Source organism: Falco cherrug, chromosome 6 (assembly GCF_023634085.1).
Source record: "Falco cherrug isolate bFalChe1 chromosome 6, bFalChe1.pri, whole genome shotgun sequence".
NCBI lineage: Eukaryota > Metazoa > Chordata > Aves > Falconiformes > Falconidae > Falco > Falco cherrug.
Genome location: NC_073702.1, coordinates 42,002,427 through 42,019,057, shown reverse-complemented (window position 1 = coordinate 42,019,057; position 16,631 = coordinate 42,002,427). Strand labels below are relative to the sequence as shown.

The 16,631-nt window shown below is 41.5% G+C and overlaps 1 protein-coding gene across 2 annotated transcripts in view; it reads right to left on the bottom strand.

Annotated features, from left to right (window-relative positions):
* The window catches only part of LOC102056283 (plasminogen-like), a 29,245-nt gene extending 16,568 nt beyond the window's left edge, over window positions 1–12,677 (bottom strand). Inside the window, exons 1-8 of one of the 2 annotated variants that reach the window (XM_027810981.2) lie at window positions 12,557–12,677; window positions 11,060–11,195; window positions 10,318–10,424; window positions 4,150–4,264; window positions 2,938–3,101; window positions 2,286–2,415; window positions 2,043–2,161; window positions 435–597 (exon numbers count right to left, since the gene is read on the bottom strand). In XM_027810981.2, the coding sequence (XP_027666782.1) occupies window positions 435–597; window positions 2,043–2,161; window positions 2,286–2,415; window positions 2,938–3,101; window positions 4,150–4,264; window positions 10,318–10,424; window positions 11,060–11,195; window positions 12,557–12,605 (983 nt within the window). In that variant the 5' untranslated portion in view covers window positions 12,606–12,677. The remainder of the gene's footprint in view (window positions 1–434; window positions 598–2,042; window positions 2,162–2,285; window positions 2,416–2,937; window positions 3,102–4,149; window positions 4,265–10,317; window positions 10,425–11,059; window positions 11,196–12,556) is intronic. The other variant, XM_005443097.3, reaches the window with a different exon arrangement.
* Window positions 12,678–16,631: the final 3,954 nt, after the last annotated feature.

Here is a 16,631-nt window from a genome sequence, read left to right as displayed (position 1 = left end):
GGATGAAAATACGGAGTCAAAAGTCTGGTCAGTCCCAGCTACCCAGCTCTGCAAACCCCGCTCCTCTGACCTTGGAGCATAAAGATGTATTGAAGCATCCTAGACCTTCAGAAAAGTAACTTATTGAAAGTGTGCCAAAACACAGCCAGAAGATTTTAAACATAAAAGTAGTAAATACTTGTAGCTCTGCAGTGGGATGTGGAGGAGACATGTGAGACAAGTATGTGAGAACAAAATAGCTAGTAAAAAAAAAGGAATGAAGAAAAAAAATGAAGATCAAGACCTGAACAAAAGTAATGAGAGCTGACAAAAGATGAGAAAATAATTTATCAACATAACTGTGGAAAACCTGTGCTTCTCTTGCCTCTGCATCTGGATCAATAAGGAATAACTATGTTCTTTGGTATTTAAAAAAATGATGATGCTCAACATACTTGCAGGGATATCTGTCAGGAATCCAACCATGTTTGTGAGGAAACTGTGTGTTCCAGGGTTGGCAGGCTTTTCCTGATTCGGTGACGGCTATCCTGCCTCGATAGTTTTCTCCTTTCCCTGAAAGACACTGGGAACCCAGGCCAGAGACTGGTAGGTGCATAGCTGTAACAGGATTTAAAAAAAAAAAAAAAAAAGAAAAGAAATGAAAAATGCTGCTAACTAGTGCTTTCAAATATATTTTAAATCCCTTTGTTTTCTGTAATGTCAAACATTCATATTTTTCTCTTTCCGCAAAGGTGACATTGGTTGAAAGCTACGACAAAATCAAGGTGTACATTTTCACAAGCAGTCAGGCTGCCAAACAGCTGTCCTGTGCCTGCCCTTTTACAGTAGTCAGTAAATAACTTTGCTGGGTTGAGCCAGACTTTGTGCCTGCAGCCCCGTGAGAGCAGAGCTGGAAAGGCAGTAAGTAGTCCAGTACAGCCTTGTATAAACAAGTGGGATGAAGGGAGCACATTCATATAACACACACAGGTAGTGTGGAAGGGCAGAAAGGATAAGGGCCAAGGAAAAATTGTGAGAGAAAGCAAAACAGCCTTCAGTGTTGAGCCCCTGGAGTCAGTGAATTGGGCAAGTGGGGCAGGAGTGAAGGAAAGTGAGTTAGTCTGGCATGTGGGGAACAGCAAAGAAAGTAAGAATAACGATCAGAGGCAGAGAACTGCAGAGGACAGAGGGAAAACAAATATACAGTGCATACCTATTATATATACTTTGCACATGGAATTTCCTGAGGAGACAAAGGTTAGTCTGTTCCTTAAACTTTAAGCACAACATGGAGTTGCTATGGTAACATTCACAATTTACTTTATCATATGTATCACAGAAGTCTATAAATAGTCATTCTTCCATCTCTAATTGAGCATGCTGAGGTGAACTACATCTAGCAAACACATGCTGCTGCTTAGAGCACTGGCAAGTGCAGATGTATAAGAAAGCAAGCTCTAGAGACAAAAACACAAATATTTTTTCTCAAAGTGCAGGCCAGTTCTACAAACAGCAATGCTAATCTAGTTGTTCAGTGCTTTGGAATGTCCAGATTTAGTGTGCTCAGCTTAATCGGTTAAGCTAGCTCACTGATAAATCAGGTTTTTCTCCTGAGGCCTCAGCTTGTTTCCCCAGACTCATCCCTTGCTAAGAAAAAGGCAGTGCTGGCTGTGCTGGCCAGACCCAGTTAAATGTCACAGTACACCCACATGGTGATCTAGGTGCTTTCCAGGAGTTAGCAGGTGAGCTGAAAACTACCACCTCATATAACTTGAATGCCCTGCCTCTCAGGCAAATTGAATAGTAAGGTGGTTGAAGACAAATTAGGGTTTCCATAATGTCTTTGGCATTATTGCACTTCGTGATACTTGCATCCTTGTTGACATTACATGACTTTATGTAATAGAAATTTAAAGAGTGATTCTGTTTATTAATTTGCACTTTCCCTGGTTCACAGTGATTTCCTTGGATTAGTCAGAACCGTGATTTCTTGCCTTTCCCTTCTCTGAACGATTTTAATGTGAAAGCTACCCTCTGGAGTGATCTCAGGAAATCAGACTCACTGCAACGAGGAATATTGCAATATTCCCAGCGTTTAGTAGGGCTGGTAGTGAAACACCAGGGCCGAAGTTCACCATCAGGATTACGGCAATAATTCATCTTCAGGTCCTTCTCTGGAAAGCTGCGTATTTTAAAATGAAAGAGGAGCTTGTGAGTCAGCTATGGCCAGCTGTAGCAATTGGGCTGTCTGCAGGCAGGGTCTCCCAGGCACTGCAGGAATTAATCCAGCACTGAGTGTGACTCACTGTTTTGGGGTAAATCCATGCATATGAGGCTCTTGGGCATCCCAGTGCTGGCACTGAAGCCCAGACTCTGTTCTGGAAAATTCTCCATGGTAGTCTTCACCATTACACTGCATGCATTCCACTGTAGGTTCTAGGCAGAATGAAAACAAAGCAAGGTTTACGAGAGCTGTGAATTCTGATCCTGATCTATTCATGGGAGACTACACTGAAAGGAAAAGAGGGTTTTGCTCCAGATAATGATGAAAGGAATGCAGAAAACCACAAATTACAGCCTAGCCAAATGTATAAAGCTTTAGGGATACATGTTATTTGGAGGGAGAACTTTGTCACATATCTGTATGTACTAATAGCAATGGGATGTATGTAAAACAGAACTTGGGTCAATCTTTACTCTCATTCAAATAAAATAAGTTGCCAGGAGTAAGAGCAGGACAATATCAGCAAAAGATTTTAAAATTTCAGAAAAAAAATTTACAAAATTACTTTGATAACTGGAGCCAATTAAGAAAAAACCTTTGTGTTGAGAACTTAAGTCCCAGCTTGATCTAAATTCACATTTGAAACCAATCTACAATAATAAAGCAAGAACAAATAGCAGGAATAACAATAACATTACCTACTCAGACACTCCTTCTCTGAAAAAGAAATATACCTTCTCCAGTGTACATGACCTGGCCCTCACACTCTGGGATGTTACAGTAATCAAATCTGGTAGCAGGATCTGTTGTGTAACACCAGGGTCCACGTTCATCCCCATCAGGATTTCTGCAGTAGTTTTCTTCCAACCCTGCATTGGGGTGTTTTTCAGGTGTATGACTGTAACAGCATTAAAATTCTGTTTTAATTCCAGTAATTTAGTGGAGCAGAAGGGAAATGTACAACTTGCTTAGGCAGCTGTGGGCTCTATTAATTCCAGTAATAATGAGAGAAACAGATTTCCCATTGAAACCTTTCAACGAAATCTGAAAAAACATTCTATAACTACTGTTAGTAGCTTTCTCCCTAGGTCCCAGTTGCAAATGATGAGTGAGTTTACAGCCTGTAAGGACTATGACAGTCTTAAAGGATAAGTATTGTCTTTAATACTTGCATCCAGTTGATGACCTGTGGCTCTGCCATGTATTTTTCTTAGTGGAGCTACTTTGAGTGGAGTATTTCTAGAGAGTATTCACCAAACACAACCGCATCTTAATTTGCAAGATTTTGAAGCAAGTGACCTTAGACTTCTTCCTATAGCAGTCCTCCCAGAGAAGACTAAATGGCTTTTAAACAAAAAATCTAAACATGTACATCCAAGTTTCATTAGAACAACAAAAAATATTTTTTTTTAACAGATAAATCTCCAACAAAGAAAACAGAACCTTTGCTCCCACACTGGTTTCAGCGAGCCCAGTGGCAGCAGCCTGGAGAAAACTCTGCCTGGGCAGGTCCCTTTGGGCTTGGATACTTTGCTGGATGTTTCTTCTTGACTGTCTGGATGACAGGCAGGGGGTCACAGACGTGGACAGTTATCACAGCCTTTTTTTCTACACCTTATACAGAAGAGAGGAATTATGGCCCTACTGTCACCACCAACAAAATTTTCCTCATGTGTTGACAGAAGGAGCATTTCATCTTCTTAAGAGGCCCAGCTTTTAGACACAACTTTTCTAGCTGACAATATACCTTTTCCTTACCCAGGTCATTGCAGTTCTCTTCCAGTAGAGTCCAAATTAACAAGACAGAAGAAGATAAAATTGTCTTAGAAAGTCACCTGACAACTGCCTTTGATAACATGTACTATAAAGTTGTTTATACACATTAAGATGAGAAAGCTTGGAAGAGATTCAGAACAACATGAAGACAAATCTAAATAAGACCATACTTTGGGTTGTGGGGTGTTTTTTCTGCCCACTTCTGGCATGGAATACCCCTCCGAGTTTTAGCTTCCATTCCTCTGTAGTCCTTCCCAATCCCTCTTTTACACTGTAGAAGGTAAACTGAAATGGAATTGGCTTTGTTAATTCAATGATGTTACAGCATTGCATATTTTGAAACTGAGAATCTTCAGATAACTCTGAAGTTCATCAGTTCATGATGGACCATGTTTTACGCATGTTTTGAACCTCTTGTGCATGCAAACAGCTGTGATTCCATAAGGCATTTAAAAACAAATTAGTTACCGAGTACTAAGCAACTACAGAGGAAAATTCCTGAAGCATTTCTATAAAGCTAGTAAAGGCTAGTTAAGAGAACAGATATAACAAGTTGCAATTGTTTTTGACATGTATAAGATGTATGCTTATACTGCTATACTACTGGGATAAAAAGGAAGGTCTTTCACCAGTAGCTGGAGGTTCTTTGAAATGCATTGCTCATAAGCACATTCACAGTGTGGGTGTCATGCAACTATCCCTTCAGGCCAGAAAATTTTTAGTTATCAAAATATGTTTGTCACATAAGCAGCCCCCAAATCTTTGATTCCTCTCACCCTCAGACTCCCAGATACTTTCTAGTGGGATTCCAAAGCGGAAAGAATGCAAAGCATGTTGATGATGCTTTTATTTGCAACAGACTTTGAAAAACCACCAATTATTTGGGGGAGTGACCTTCATTTCCCCTTTCAGATATTTGCTTGCACAAGAAGGTTCCCCCTAAACCCCAAAATGTAAAATGGAAATGCTAAAGCAAGAACAGGAGACCAGTCTGATAGGAAAGGTGAGCCTTGTTTGGACACCTTGCAACAGTTACTGCTGTCGCAGTGTGTGGCTGGGACTACTAATGTCTGTGCTGCGTTGTCTTGCCAAAAGGGACCTGCTGCCTGGTTGTCAGAGAGCTACTGGTGTGCCCAAAAGTCTTGTCACTACTGCTTCAGCACTGATACTCTAGTAGCAGGTCCCAGCATGACCATCTCTGGTCAATGGCCTTGCCCATGGACTTCCTGGTGTTGCCAGGTTTCTTCTAAATGGTTTTAGCCTGCCTAAAAAAAAGCTGGACACATCTGACACCTGGGGCAAGGGGTGGAGGCTCTGTAGAGCTGGATCAGGAATGAAGACAAGCAAGTAACTTCCCAGTTCAAATGACATGTGGAAACCACCATGGATTTATGCTTTGATATTTGATCCCTCTTAAACAGCATTTAGTAACATGGTTTCTTGCTGTTTGACCCCCAAAGTCTCTTTTACTTTTCTGTCCTGGGCAGGAGTTGCCTGTGCTGCCCTATAACCCCTGATGGTCTGTGTTCCTCAAAAGAGGGATGGGATCAAACGCCAAACTGTATGTCAAGACAAAATTAAGATTTGACTGGGCAAACTGCTCTGTAAAGAAGACGTCTTTAACCAAGTTCTTACAAAACATTTCAGTGACTAATTCCCAAAACTTTGGTTATTAACCCTACAAGAGGGTGAGCATCCTAGATGGCCACTGAGTCTATAAAAATGCCATGGTTCTTGAACTCTGAAAGGCCAATTAGAACCAAAGGAAATCTGACTCAACAAAATGTAGTGAGCATAACCCACAAAACCTATGTATCTGGGCCTTGTGGATTATTCCTGCTGTTAACAAGGAGGCTGTAATCAAAAGAGGATTCCTCATACAGGGTTTTTCCATTAACATAAGGTAAGTAAAACTGTAACTGCCAGATATATATTCATGGAGTTTCCAGAGGGATGAACCTTTCAGTTTTAAAGTAGATGTTTTGTATGTATATGTTGAATCCAGTCCCAAGGAAAATGAGCTCTGGCAAAGACTGGGGTCAGAGTAGCTCTTATGAACTCCAAGGTCTGAGTCAGGCATACATGAGATTGTACAGTCACCATGAACCTAAGGGAGTGGCAGGGTCACAAAATGTCCTGTAGATTACTTTCTTTAAGCAGAACAGATTTCATCATATCTCAGCAAAAAGGAGTTTTACAACAGCTATTTCCTGGTGCTAAGGAGTCATGGTGGGGACGGAAAACTTTTGTGAGGCTTAAGGGAGCTAAATGTCTCTATTTGTAAATTCAAGTTCAGGCAGGGGGATGCTGGCTGTGATTAATTAGATTAGAATAGAATCATAGAAAAAATTAGGATGGAAAAGACTTTTGAGATCATCAAGTCCAACCATTAGCCCAGGACTGCCAAGGCCACCGCTAAACCACGTCAGTAAGCACTGCATTTATGCATATTTTTAAAACCCCCAGGGACAGTGATTCCATCACCTCCCTGGGCAGCCCGTTTCAATACTTCACCACCCTTTCAGTGAAGAAATTTTTCCTAATAGCCAATCTAAACCTCCCCTGGTGTAACTTGAAGCCATTTCCTTTTGTCCTGTTCCTTGTTATCAGGGAGAAGAGACCTACCCCTGCCTGCCTACCACCTCCTTTCAGGCAGTTGTAGAGAGCTGTAAGGTTCCCTGAGTCTCTTCTTCCCCAGACTATACAACCCCAGTTCCCTCAGGTGTTCCTTGAAAGGCTTGTGCTCCAGACCCTTCACCAGCTTCAGTGGTGATTGTTGCTTCTAAGAAGGTGAGTATCACTTTTATGATGCACTTTAACAGCCTTTTGAGAAATATCTCTGGTTTGAGGTGGACTGGGGCCATTACAAATACAAAATGCTGACATTTGGATTATCCAAAGACTCCACAAAGATGTTGGCAGTGGTAGCTGTGAGCTTCAGAAGGAACGAGATAGTCATATATTCCTGCTAGTGGAAAGTGGAAGGAAGATGACTCTACATCCTCTGTTTGAAAAAAAAAATAAAAAAAATTAGGCACTGTAAATCTGCGCCCTGGAAAAACGAATGAAGCAACTCTTTGGCTGCTGGAGCTAAAAGCACTTCCTGCTGAAGCAGACTCTCATGAAGAGGTATCCCTATGAAGGCAGAGGTAGTGCATTGCATAGCAGCAGCACACGAGCTGAATGGTATAGCCAAGGGTGACAGTGTGTCCCCCACCTGTCAGAGGTGGGCATCCTGGAGTGCAGAAGGTGTCAGGAGATAAAGCTGAGACAAGCAGTTCCCAAATTGCTGCAGATTGTAAGAATGCTGAATGATGAGGAGATGATGCCTGATAACTCATTAGATGAAAATGAGGAGTCTGTGAAGCAGATTTTTTCCCCTGCTAGTATCGAGCTGCCTCAAGGCTCAGGTATGTGGGTTGGGTTGTTTCAAATAACCATGACCATTAGCACAAGGATAAATCAGGGAAAGAGAAAATAGGTTCCACATGAAAGGATTTGGTATCCATGACCATTCATGACTGTGGCAGTGCCTAATTGCAGCTTTCAGTGACAGTGATAGATGTTAAATATGAGGGAGACTTGACCTCCACTCAGTCTGCAGTGGGAGCTGAGAAGAGCCAGCCTCTAGTTTAAAATTATCAGGAAAGGTCTCCCAGCCACAGCAAAGGACTGGTAACTGCAGAAGGGCTAGAGCTGAATGTGTTTGCTATGACAGCCTACACAGTGATTGCAGTGAAGGAAGAGAGGTGGCTGCCTGCCATGCTTAGGTGGGATTCTCACCCTGCGGAAGGACAGCAAGTAAGCACGTCTCTGTCCTGGGCCTGACAGCCAGACAAGTGCCTCCATTCGGGGGGGACCCCCTGCCATGATAGGCATCTACAGGCTTTTGAGCTGGTCCCTCGGTGTGAGGAACCAGACACGGTGTCTCCTCCTGCAGTGGACTCAGGTGGTGACATTTCCTTCAGTCCTGCTCATGGCCAGGAAGGAAAAGCTCTGCTTCCAAGAGGATGAGGAGGGAGGGGAGCAGACCTATATCTCACCCTACAGTTTCAGTTAAAGCTAAAATGTAAACAAGACAAATCCATCCTGAAGCATGAGAAGGTGCCAAGCTAGGCCTTTTTTTTTTTTTTGCCTTTTTTTTTTTTCAGGAAAAGCTGCCTCCAACGTGGGTGTGAGCAGCAGAGCTGAGGGCTCTGACTAAATTTCTAGGTTACTTGTGTTCAGGAAGGTCACTGGGATGAACACTGAGGCTGGAGGCACTAGGCCTGTCTTCCAGGGAATAGCTGTGGAGGACGCAGGCAAGAAAGAAGAGAAGCCAAAGAATGCTGTCTCCTTTTCCTGAGACACCAAGGCTCCTGGGTATCAAATCAAGCGTTTTGCTGCCGGCAGAAGCTCAGGTGTGTTTCTTCAGATGTTTCAGAAGTTTGGGAGAGCTTGGACAATGGCAAGCAATGTAAAGGGGCCTTGACGAGGTTAGGGATGTTGTCTTAATTTGTACCCCTTTAAGCCTGAGTTATCGTGTGGCCCTCTGACAGCATACAATTAGGATCAATAAGGATTATTTATTCATTTAGAAGGGCTCATTTCAATTTAATAATTAATGACTTGTGCATGTGCCTATTCACTTTCAACATATGCAGAGGAATTTTCAGAGCACATATTCATCCTTTATCCTGTTCTAACCTCAAAGGAAAACTCCAACCAATTTTGACTTCAGTGAAAAAACATCACATTTAAAATGCTGAGGCACTGGCTACACCCATTGTTTCCACAGATACTCCACTTGTGCCAGAAATTATTTGGCTGAACCTGCTCCAATATTTTTCTGTAATGGTGACTCACACATCTGTGGTCTATGAGAAATGTGAAAAATAACGGTGGAGAAGAGCTCTCCATAGGCTTTAGCCTTGTGAGGTCTGTTACTGGGGCATGGGGGCACAGGACTATAGAGCTAAAATCTTTTGATCAAAGCAGCCGCAACAGCAGTTTTGCCTTTTAAAACAAGAAGGAATCTGACCACAATCACACTCAAGATCAAGCAGTACACTTCAAATTCTAGCTTTTATGGCTTTAGCAATCTGTCTGAGCTAAGCATAAACTGCAAGTTCAGGAAAACTGGTGAGAAAATCCACCTGTCATTTGCATAGAAAGGAGACACCAAGGGACACATATTGCACCATAAGAACAAAATGTCACTGGCTGATAATCAGCTAGAGGTTCAGTTAGTACTTACTGAACATATCTGTTATGAACCAGGATGTACCCAGTGTTGTGAACCTGGCAACCCATTATCCAGCCTAGTAGCAGAATTAGGTTACGGATGTGTAAATGTTAACACTTTAGGTTTTTGTTATGTTTAAGCCAAATCTCCAGCAGATGTTAATGAATTCATCAGCACTGTATCAGTTCATACTAGCTGGGAATTTGGACATGAACCGCTTTCTGTTTAAAACTTTGATATGGTAAATGGGACCTGCAGCATGGTTATTCATGCAGGTTCCTTTTTCTGTCTATCTTTCAAATGCTTCAGAATTGTAAAGACACCAAAAATAATCTGAAACTAAGTGAATTATTCTTAACAAGAAATGTTCACTATTCATCTTACATATTGGTTAGCAATAGATTTATTTTTCCCAGAAGACTCATTGAAGTTAGTGTTTGTGACTGCATTATCTATGTTCCCACAAAATTTATGAAGATAATCTAGTTATTAAAAAAATATTTATTTTCCCAGCTATATAGAATGTATTCAAAACTTAGAAAAGCATTAATTCCAAAAATAATCTTAAAACCAAGCCACTTATCTGAGCCTGCCATATAATAAGAATTAAGCATAAACAAAACAGCTTACAAAATGCGAACATTTGATTATAATTTAAAATAACACAACAATTATAAGTCAATACAGTTATTTAAGACAAATAATTCTTGACTGAGTTATTACACAGAAAATTAGAGAAGTGGGTACATAGGCATAGATAATCCTGTGGTCTTGAGATTTTGTATGACCAAGGACTCCACTGGCTCCATGAAGCAGAGGACTGCAAATACTTAAAGGGCAGAGAAATACATGATTTTTGCTTTGGAGTATGTTTATTCTGCCTGGTCCCAACAATACATGACCAAAGGAGTTAAATACAAGTTCAAATATAAGAAGCCTTGATGCTATATGTGGACTTCTCTGGCAGTTTCAGCCCAGTACATAATGGGTGCAGGCCCACCTCACTGAAACTGTCCCCACCTGCAACGGCTGCTCCATCACTGCAGCAGAGAGTGTAAGGATGTCATTAAAATAGGTTTGATGTGTAAAGTATAGCATCTTACTATATACATACTTTTCTTCTCATAAAGAACTACATCCACGCTGTCAAATGTCACTGTCATTTTGGTGTTTTCAGCCAGTGTTAAACACTGTAGCTTTTTCCTGGTGAATAGGAAAGCCCTGTTGAAATTAAGAAGGAAGCAACATTGACGTAGGAAGAAATATTTTAAATTAAATTCAAATTAATTAACTCATAATTATTTTTCTATAAATTATTAATTTATCAGCACTGCCTTGTATCAATTTCTGTATTTCAGATACTGCACTCAGTATCTGAGACACTGAGTAAGAGACTGACATTTTCTACTGCACCAAAGTGGATGACTTTTTCAGGATGTATGACTACGTGAGTAAGTTGGTGTGTGGGAAGCTAGTTACTCCATTGGCAAAACATTGTCAACAGCATCCTAAGTGCTCAGGTCAGCACCTTTCCCTACAATGAATTAGAAGTATCTCACTCTTCTTTTGTGAAACAAGGCAGCACCCAGCTAAAGAGGCGTAAGCAGCTCTCCACCTAACATTGGGTAAGAGCAGGAACTTAAGCATTTACTACAGAATGAGTAATACATTGTAAATCCATGCTTTACTTGACCTTGTGGCAATTTATGGGTGGAGATAAGCCACAAGATAAAGGCACAGGCATGGGAGGCACTGCTGCAGCAGGATGGGGTTGTTGGTTCTGAGCAACAGTAGGAAAACATCATTGATATGCAGGCACCCACAATGACATAGTTTGAAGATTCAACAGAAATTACCTGCAATTAAAATTTCTTTCTGCTTCACATTTCTCTGCACATTCTTTTTCATTATTTGTATTGTAAACCTGTTTATTTCGAGTAAGTAGCCAAACACCATCTGTTCTTAAATAGTCATCCAGTATATCTCCTTTCACTACAAAGGGAGGAAAGAAATCAGACATTAAAAATGAGAATGCTGCAGTTAAGAATCTACAAGGCAACACAGGTTGGCAAAAGCTTAGCTAACAGAAAAGAAAATGTGATGTTAGTTACCTGGAAAACACTGCAAATTATAAACTTAAAAAAGAATACAATACATATGAAAATGCAGCAGGAAATTTATTACTCTGGCTGAAGTCCAAATCCTTATAAACCTGGACATGACACATGATAATTGAACAGAATACTCAAATATATGTGAGCAAACCATTTTCTTCTTTTATATATGTAACTTTCCAGACTTGACCAGTACTAATCCAGAAGACATAAATAATATTTTTAAGGCAGTTTTGTGGACCATCACCTCGGAGCAAGTGAGTTAGAGCTGATAACAATAAGCAAATAAAAATAACGTCATTAGCTGTTTCTTCTAACCCAGCACAATCACACAATGATACATTCCTGGTATTCTGACATATTAAATGCCTGGGCTATTAGAAAAGCATACAAACTGTACCGAGATGTTTTTAACAGTACTTTGTAAAAGTCATTTAAGTGCCATACAATGATATGCAATGTTAAAGTACTAGGAATATGATATCTGATTGAAATCTGATTGAAATTTATACTACATACGGAATATTTATTAACAGAATTTGTAGATGAGCTTGAAATTCATATATTATCCTTAGTGGAACACCTGTCTTCTTTTGGAGTTGCAAAAAACAATTCTAGGCATATTCCTGGAAAAGTTGATCTAGTTATTGAAGATTAAATTTCTACTGCCCCCCGGAAAACAAGAGAGAACATTTTCTTGTTAGTGACAACAGAAAATGTGAAATTGCTGGAATATAAAGGAGCTTTTTCATTTTTAATTTTGTTTTAAATATTTAATTTTAAAACTTTAAAACTCCTATCATAGAGGATGAAAACCAGGAACACTGTGCCTAGCAATGCTTGGCAGTAAAATGGCTTTAGTATTTGATCCAAAGCCTGCTAAAACCAGAGAAAGCAGTCTCTCTAACTGCTATAGGTTTTGTAGCAGGCTTTTGGGATGCTTTCCAAAGGTATCCCCATTTCTGGCCATGCGGTGTGTTTTCAGGGAGCCATTTGTTCCCCAAAGCTGTTGCTCTTCTGGTGTCTTTAATGAACACAACACTGGAGCAATCACAGCTCTTGTGGTTGTTCACAGCACAGTTGTTGTTCAACAGCAACTCTCTGGCCAGGAAGCCCCAAATCCATCATCGTCCAGGTAAATGATGAAACAGGGATTCGAGGTCCCACCTTCATCAAATGGATCTTGCAAGCCCTTGATCCCCATGTCACCCAGGCAAGCGGAAGGCAAAGGACTCTTACCTGAGCTGAGCAAGAAAAGAAAGAGAAAGGCAGCTCTGCTAATCCCCATTTTGGCCCAGCTGGCAGGTGCTGGAAGTTGTGTGTGTCCGTGCACAAAGTTTTATTGACTTGCAGTGGAGTGAGGCAGCATCAAACAAACAAGGCAGGAGGATTAAGTTAATCATTCTCCCATGCTGTGACCCCCTTTGCCGTGGTGTGGCCATTGAACCAGCCTTGAATTGGATGGATTACCAAATCGGACTCAATCATTTGTACTGGATGCTGGGAAATCTGAAGGTACTCTTTTGTTTTGTGGGGCATATTTGTGTTCTGAGATTGCTTGGCCTCGCTTTGCTGAAGTAAAAGATGGGGATCATGGTGGTGGTAAAGTATGGAAACCTGGGCACAATCTAATTCTACAAGTCCTTTATATTCAGCTTTCAGTCCCAGCAGTATTTTCAGTCACAGACTTGGACTGCTCTAGTTGGAACTGCTTCTGATTTACACTTTTGTGTAAGCCAGTCCCCAAAACTAAACCCTGATAATGCTAACTTTGCACCAGAATTTCTTTCAACAATCTCCAGAGTCCTTCCTGGGGGAAAGAAGCTTCCTTCCTTCAGTTGTTTCCCATTTCTGGATTGTTTTTTATTCATTATTTGGGAGGCAGTGTTCACTTTGGTTCAGTGTATGATGTGCATTTGCCTTCCAGGCAAAGCTCCTGGTATCTCAGGTCTGCCCAGACCTCAGAGTGCATGCAGGGTGCGCCACACATTTCAGCAACACCACCTCCATCACACCCATGGGGCTCAGCTAAGGCAAGCCAGGCATCCCCAGCCAGAGTGCTCTCAGGAGTTTTAAACTGGTTTGCCTGGCAAGTGGGTATAGCCTTCAGCTGGGGTTGGTGGGGCACAGGAGAACAACAGTTAGGAGCAAGGTGAGAGTCCCACATATTCTCCTCTGTGCTGGGAGGATGATGGTTCTGGAAAGGCCACGTACAACAACCACATCCCTGTGAGCAGTGATGACTAGGCAGGTCACCTTGGGTAAAAGCATTGGTCAAATGGTACATGCCTCCAGGGTACAGGTGGGAAATACACCCTGGGTTGGTAGGGAGGCAGTGGGGAAGTGGCCTTTCTGCCTCAGCTCTGGGACACTGCAGAGGGCTCTCAGTAGGGAGCCAGTGTGTAGCCTGCAGTCAGGGTGGGCAGAAGTGATGCCAGTAGGAAAACTGAATGATTGGTCTTGGTAGCTGTTTTGTGGTCAGTTGTGTCCATGTACCACCATACCCACAGCTCATCCACATTCCTACCTCCACAGTTACTTTTTGAGCATATCATTCAACCTCCACCACACCTGGCAGAGGGATGGAACTCTGATGTTCCTACAAGGCACATCAACATCAGTCATCAGAGGAAAGAAATCAATTTTTTTTTCCGTAAGAACACTCATGGTGGAAGCAAACACCATTCATTTCTGCTTGGCCAGTCAGCAGGTCTGTCACCGCATGCATAGGTAAATCTTGGGAACATTTACCTCATACATATGGATGTGCAAGAGACAGTCTGTCCTAATGGAAGCAGGAGTACATCACAGAGAGATTATGGAGACATGAATGGGAAGAAGCAGGATTAGGGGAACATTTGGAGTGAGGAGGGTGTGGAGGACCTGAAGATTTCCCAGTTTTATATGGGAGAGAGGTGGGGACAGCAAGAGGTGCAGGAGGACATGATGAGCAGGCATATGAACTACACAGAGCCAAGCCTTTCTTGTTCCGCCACTGACAGCATTACTTGCTCTGCCCTCAGACAGCAAATGCCATAGACTATATAGGCAGAAGTCTGAAGCCACTCTAGATCTGCTAGTAAACAGCATGGAAAATTCTTTTGGATCTCATATGAATCTTAGACTAATCAAAAGCAGAGAGATTTTTATGCCCATTTTCTATTAGAAACAATGGAAGCCACACCTTTGCTCGTGAAAACTATGCTGTAATCCTACCTGATTTTGTTTGGGATTTTCTGCAGAATGTGCTGTCCTGGTAATGTCCAGAAGAGTGCAGCAAATGATACTTTTTTGACAAAGTGGGTGACATTAAACCCCCAGCATAAGCAAAGGCGTCAGATGCTTACATGAAACATTGGCAGAAGATGTTTGTCCATATGCTTGAAAAAATCCCAAGGGATTTATTATTTTGCTGCTCATATCACAGCTTGCAAGGAAATTTGTCTAAAGCAAATATGCTTTTCTTTTTTCTCAATTCGCCCTTTTCCTTCCCACCACAATACAAGAGGCTTAAAGTTGATTGTTTTTAAGTCATGTAATATTAATAGATTCAAAAGCTTGATTGTCTCAAAGCAATATACCATGTAGGAAAGACAGCATGCAAGCGTGAAATACAGAGAAAAAAAACAGAATGGAAAGAGCAAGGGGAAAAAGCCAAATTATCATTATTACTGTAAGATAGATACTGAAAAACCTAATAAATGTTATGAGGTAGTGAAAAATAGAGGGACCTATTTGGAACAAAAAAATCCCACAGATTTTGTGACAGCATAATGCAGATTTTGTCTTATTTAGAAAAATAAGAAAGAGAAGAAACAGCATCCTTAAAAAGGAAAATAACTAAGGATAAAATGAATAAACAATTTTTGAGCTCAAACTAATGCTCTTATATTAATTTGAAAAAATGTAGCTATAGAGCTGCATAGTAATGAAAACTAAAAGGAATCTGAATGTCAAGTGTCAAATTATAAAATACTTTCATTAGGCTTTCAGCTTGGAAAAAGTTTTACACATGCTTGCTCATCCTGCACCTTTGCTAAGGAACGTCACACAGCTCTGCTGCACTGACTTCGAGTGTGTATTTCCTTTAAGTGATGAACAGGAGACTTGTCAGTTAATCAAGGAGATACTTCCAGCCACTGATTCAATAAATTCTGTCAGTGGAATATAAAAATTTCTACTGACTTCAGAGGGCTTTTAGGCAGGCCTTGTAAAATCCCCTGTACTCAGCACTGGTGAGGCTGCACCTCAAATACTGTGTTTGGTTTTGGCTCCTCAGTACAAGGCAGTCATTGAGGTGCTGGAGCGTGTCCAGAGACGGGCAACGGAGCTGGGGAAGGGTCTGGAGCACAAGTCTGATGGGGAGCGGCTGAGGGAGCTGGGGGTGTTTACCCTGGAGAAAAGGAGGCTCAGAGGAATCCTTAGTGCTCTTTACAACTACCTGAAAGGAGGTTGTAGACAGGTGGGGGTCGGTCTCTTCTCCCAAGTAGCAAGTAACAGGGCAAGAGGAAAGGGCCTCAAGTTACACCAGGTGAGGTTTAGATTGGATATTAGGAAAAATTTCTTCACTGAAGGGGTGGTGAACCATTGGAACAGGCTGCCCAGGGAAGTGGTTGAGTCACCATCCCTGGAGGTATTTAAAAGACTTGTAGATGTGGCACTTAGGGACATGGTTTAGTGGTGGACTTGGCAGTGTTAGGTTGAGGGTTGGACTTGATGATCACCTGAATCAGGTGAACTATTAGGGCACTGTTCAGATACAATGAGCACAGAGCAGAACCTAGCTCCGTTCATCACCAACATGTGAAAGACATTTTTATAAATTTCAGTACCTCATTTTTGGGGGTCTCCATTACAGATCATTTGCTTATTCTCATGGATACTTACATTTTTTCCAGAGAATGCTACTGATGATGATGATTACTATTACTATCAGGTCATCTACTTGAAATCAGAGCCCAAGCACTAAGTACTTGAGATATGTATGAGACTTTCTCAACCCTGAAGAGATTACTCTGGAAGGAGACAAGGAAGGGGTGAAGAAATAAAATGGTATGGCCAAGGCAGTAGCATGAGCAGAAACCCACATTGGCTGTGCCCACTTCAGAAATCGTTGCACATGAGCACTTGGCTTCACATGTAGCAACCTATTGCTTGTGTTTTTAACTAGTAAAGGGAGTGTCTGTGAGAAAGGACATGAGAAGAAGGCAAGAAACTAGTGCCTTCCCCACCTGGAGCAATGCATCTGCTTAACGTGTACCAGGAGCTCAGGACTGTTTCTGAGGCACCTGCATGTTAATGTTTGTCCCATTGA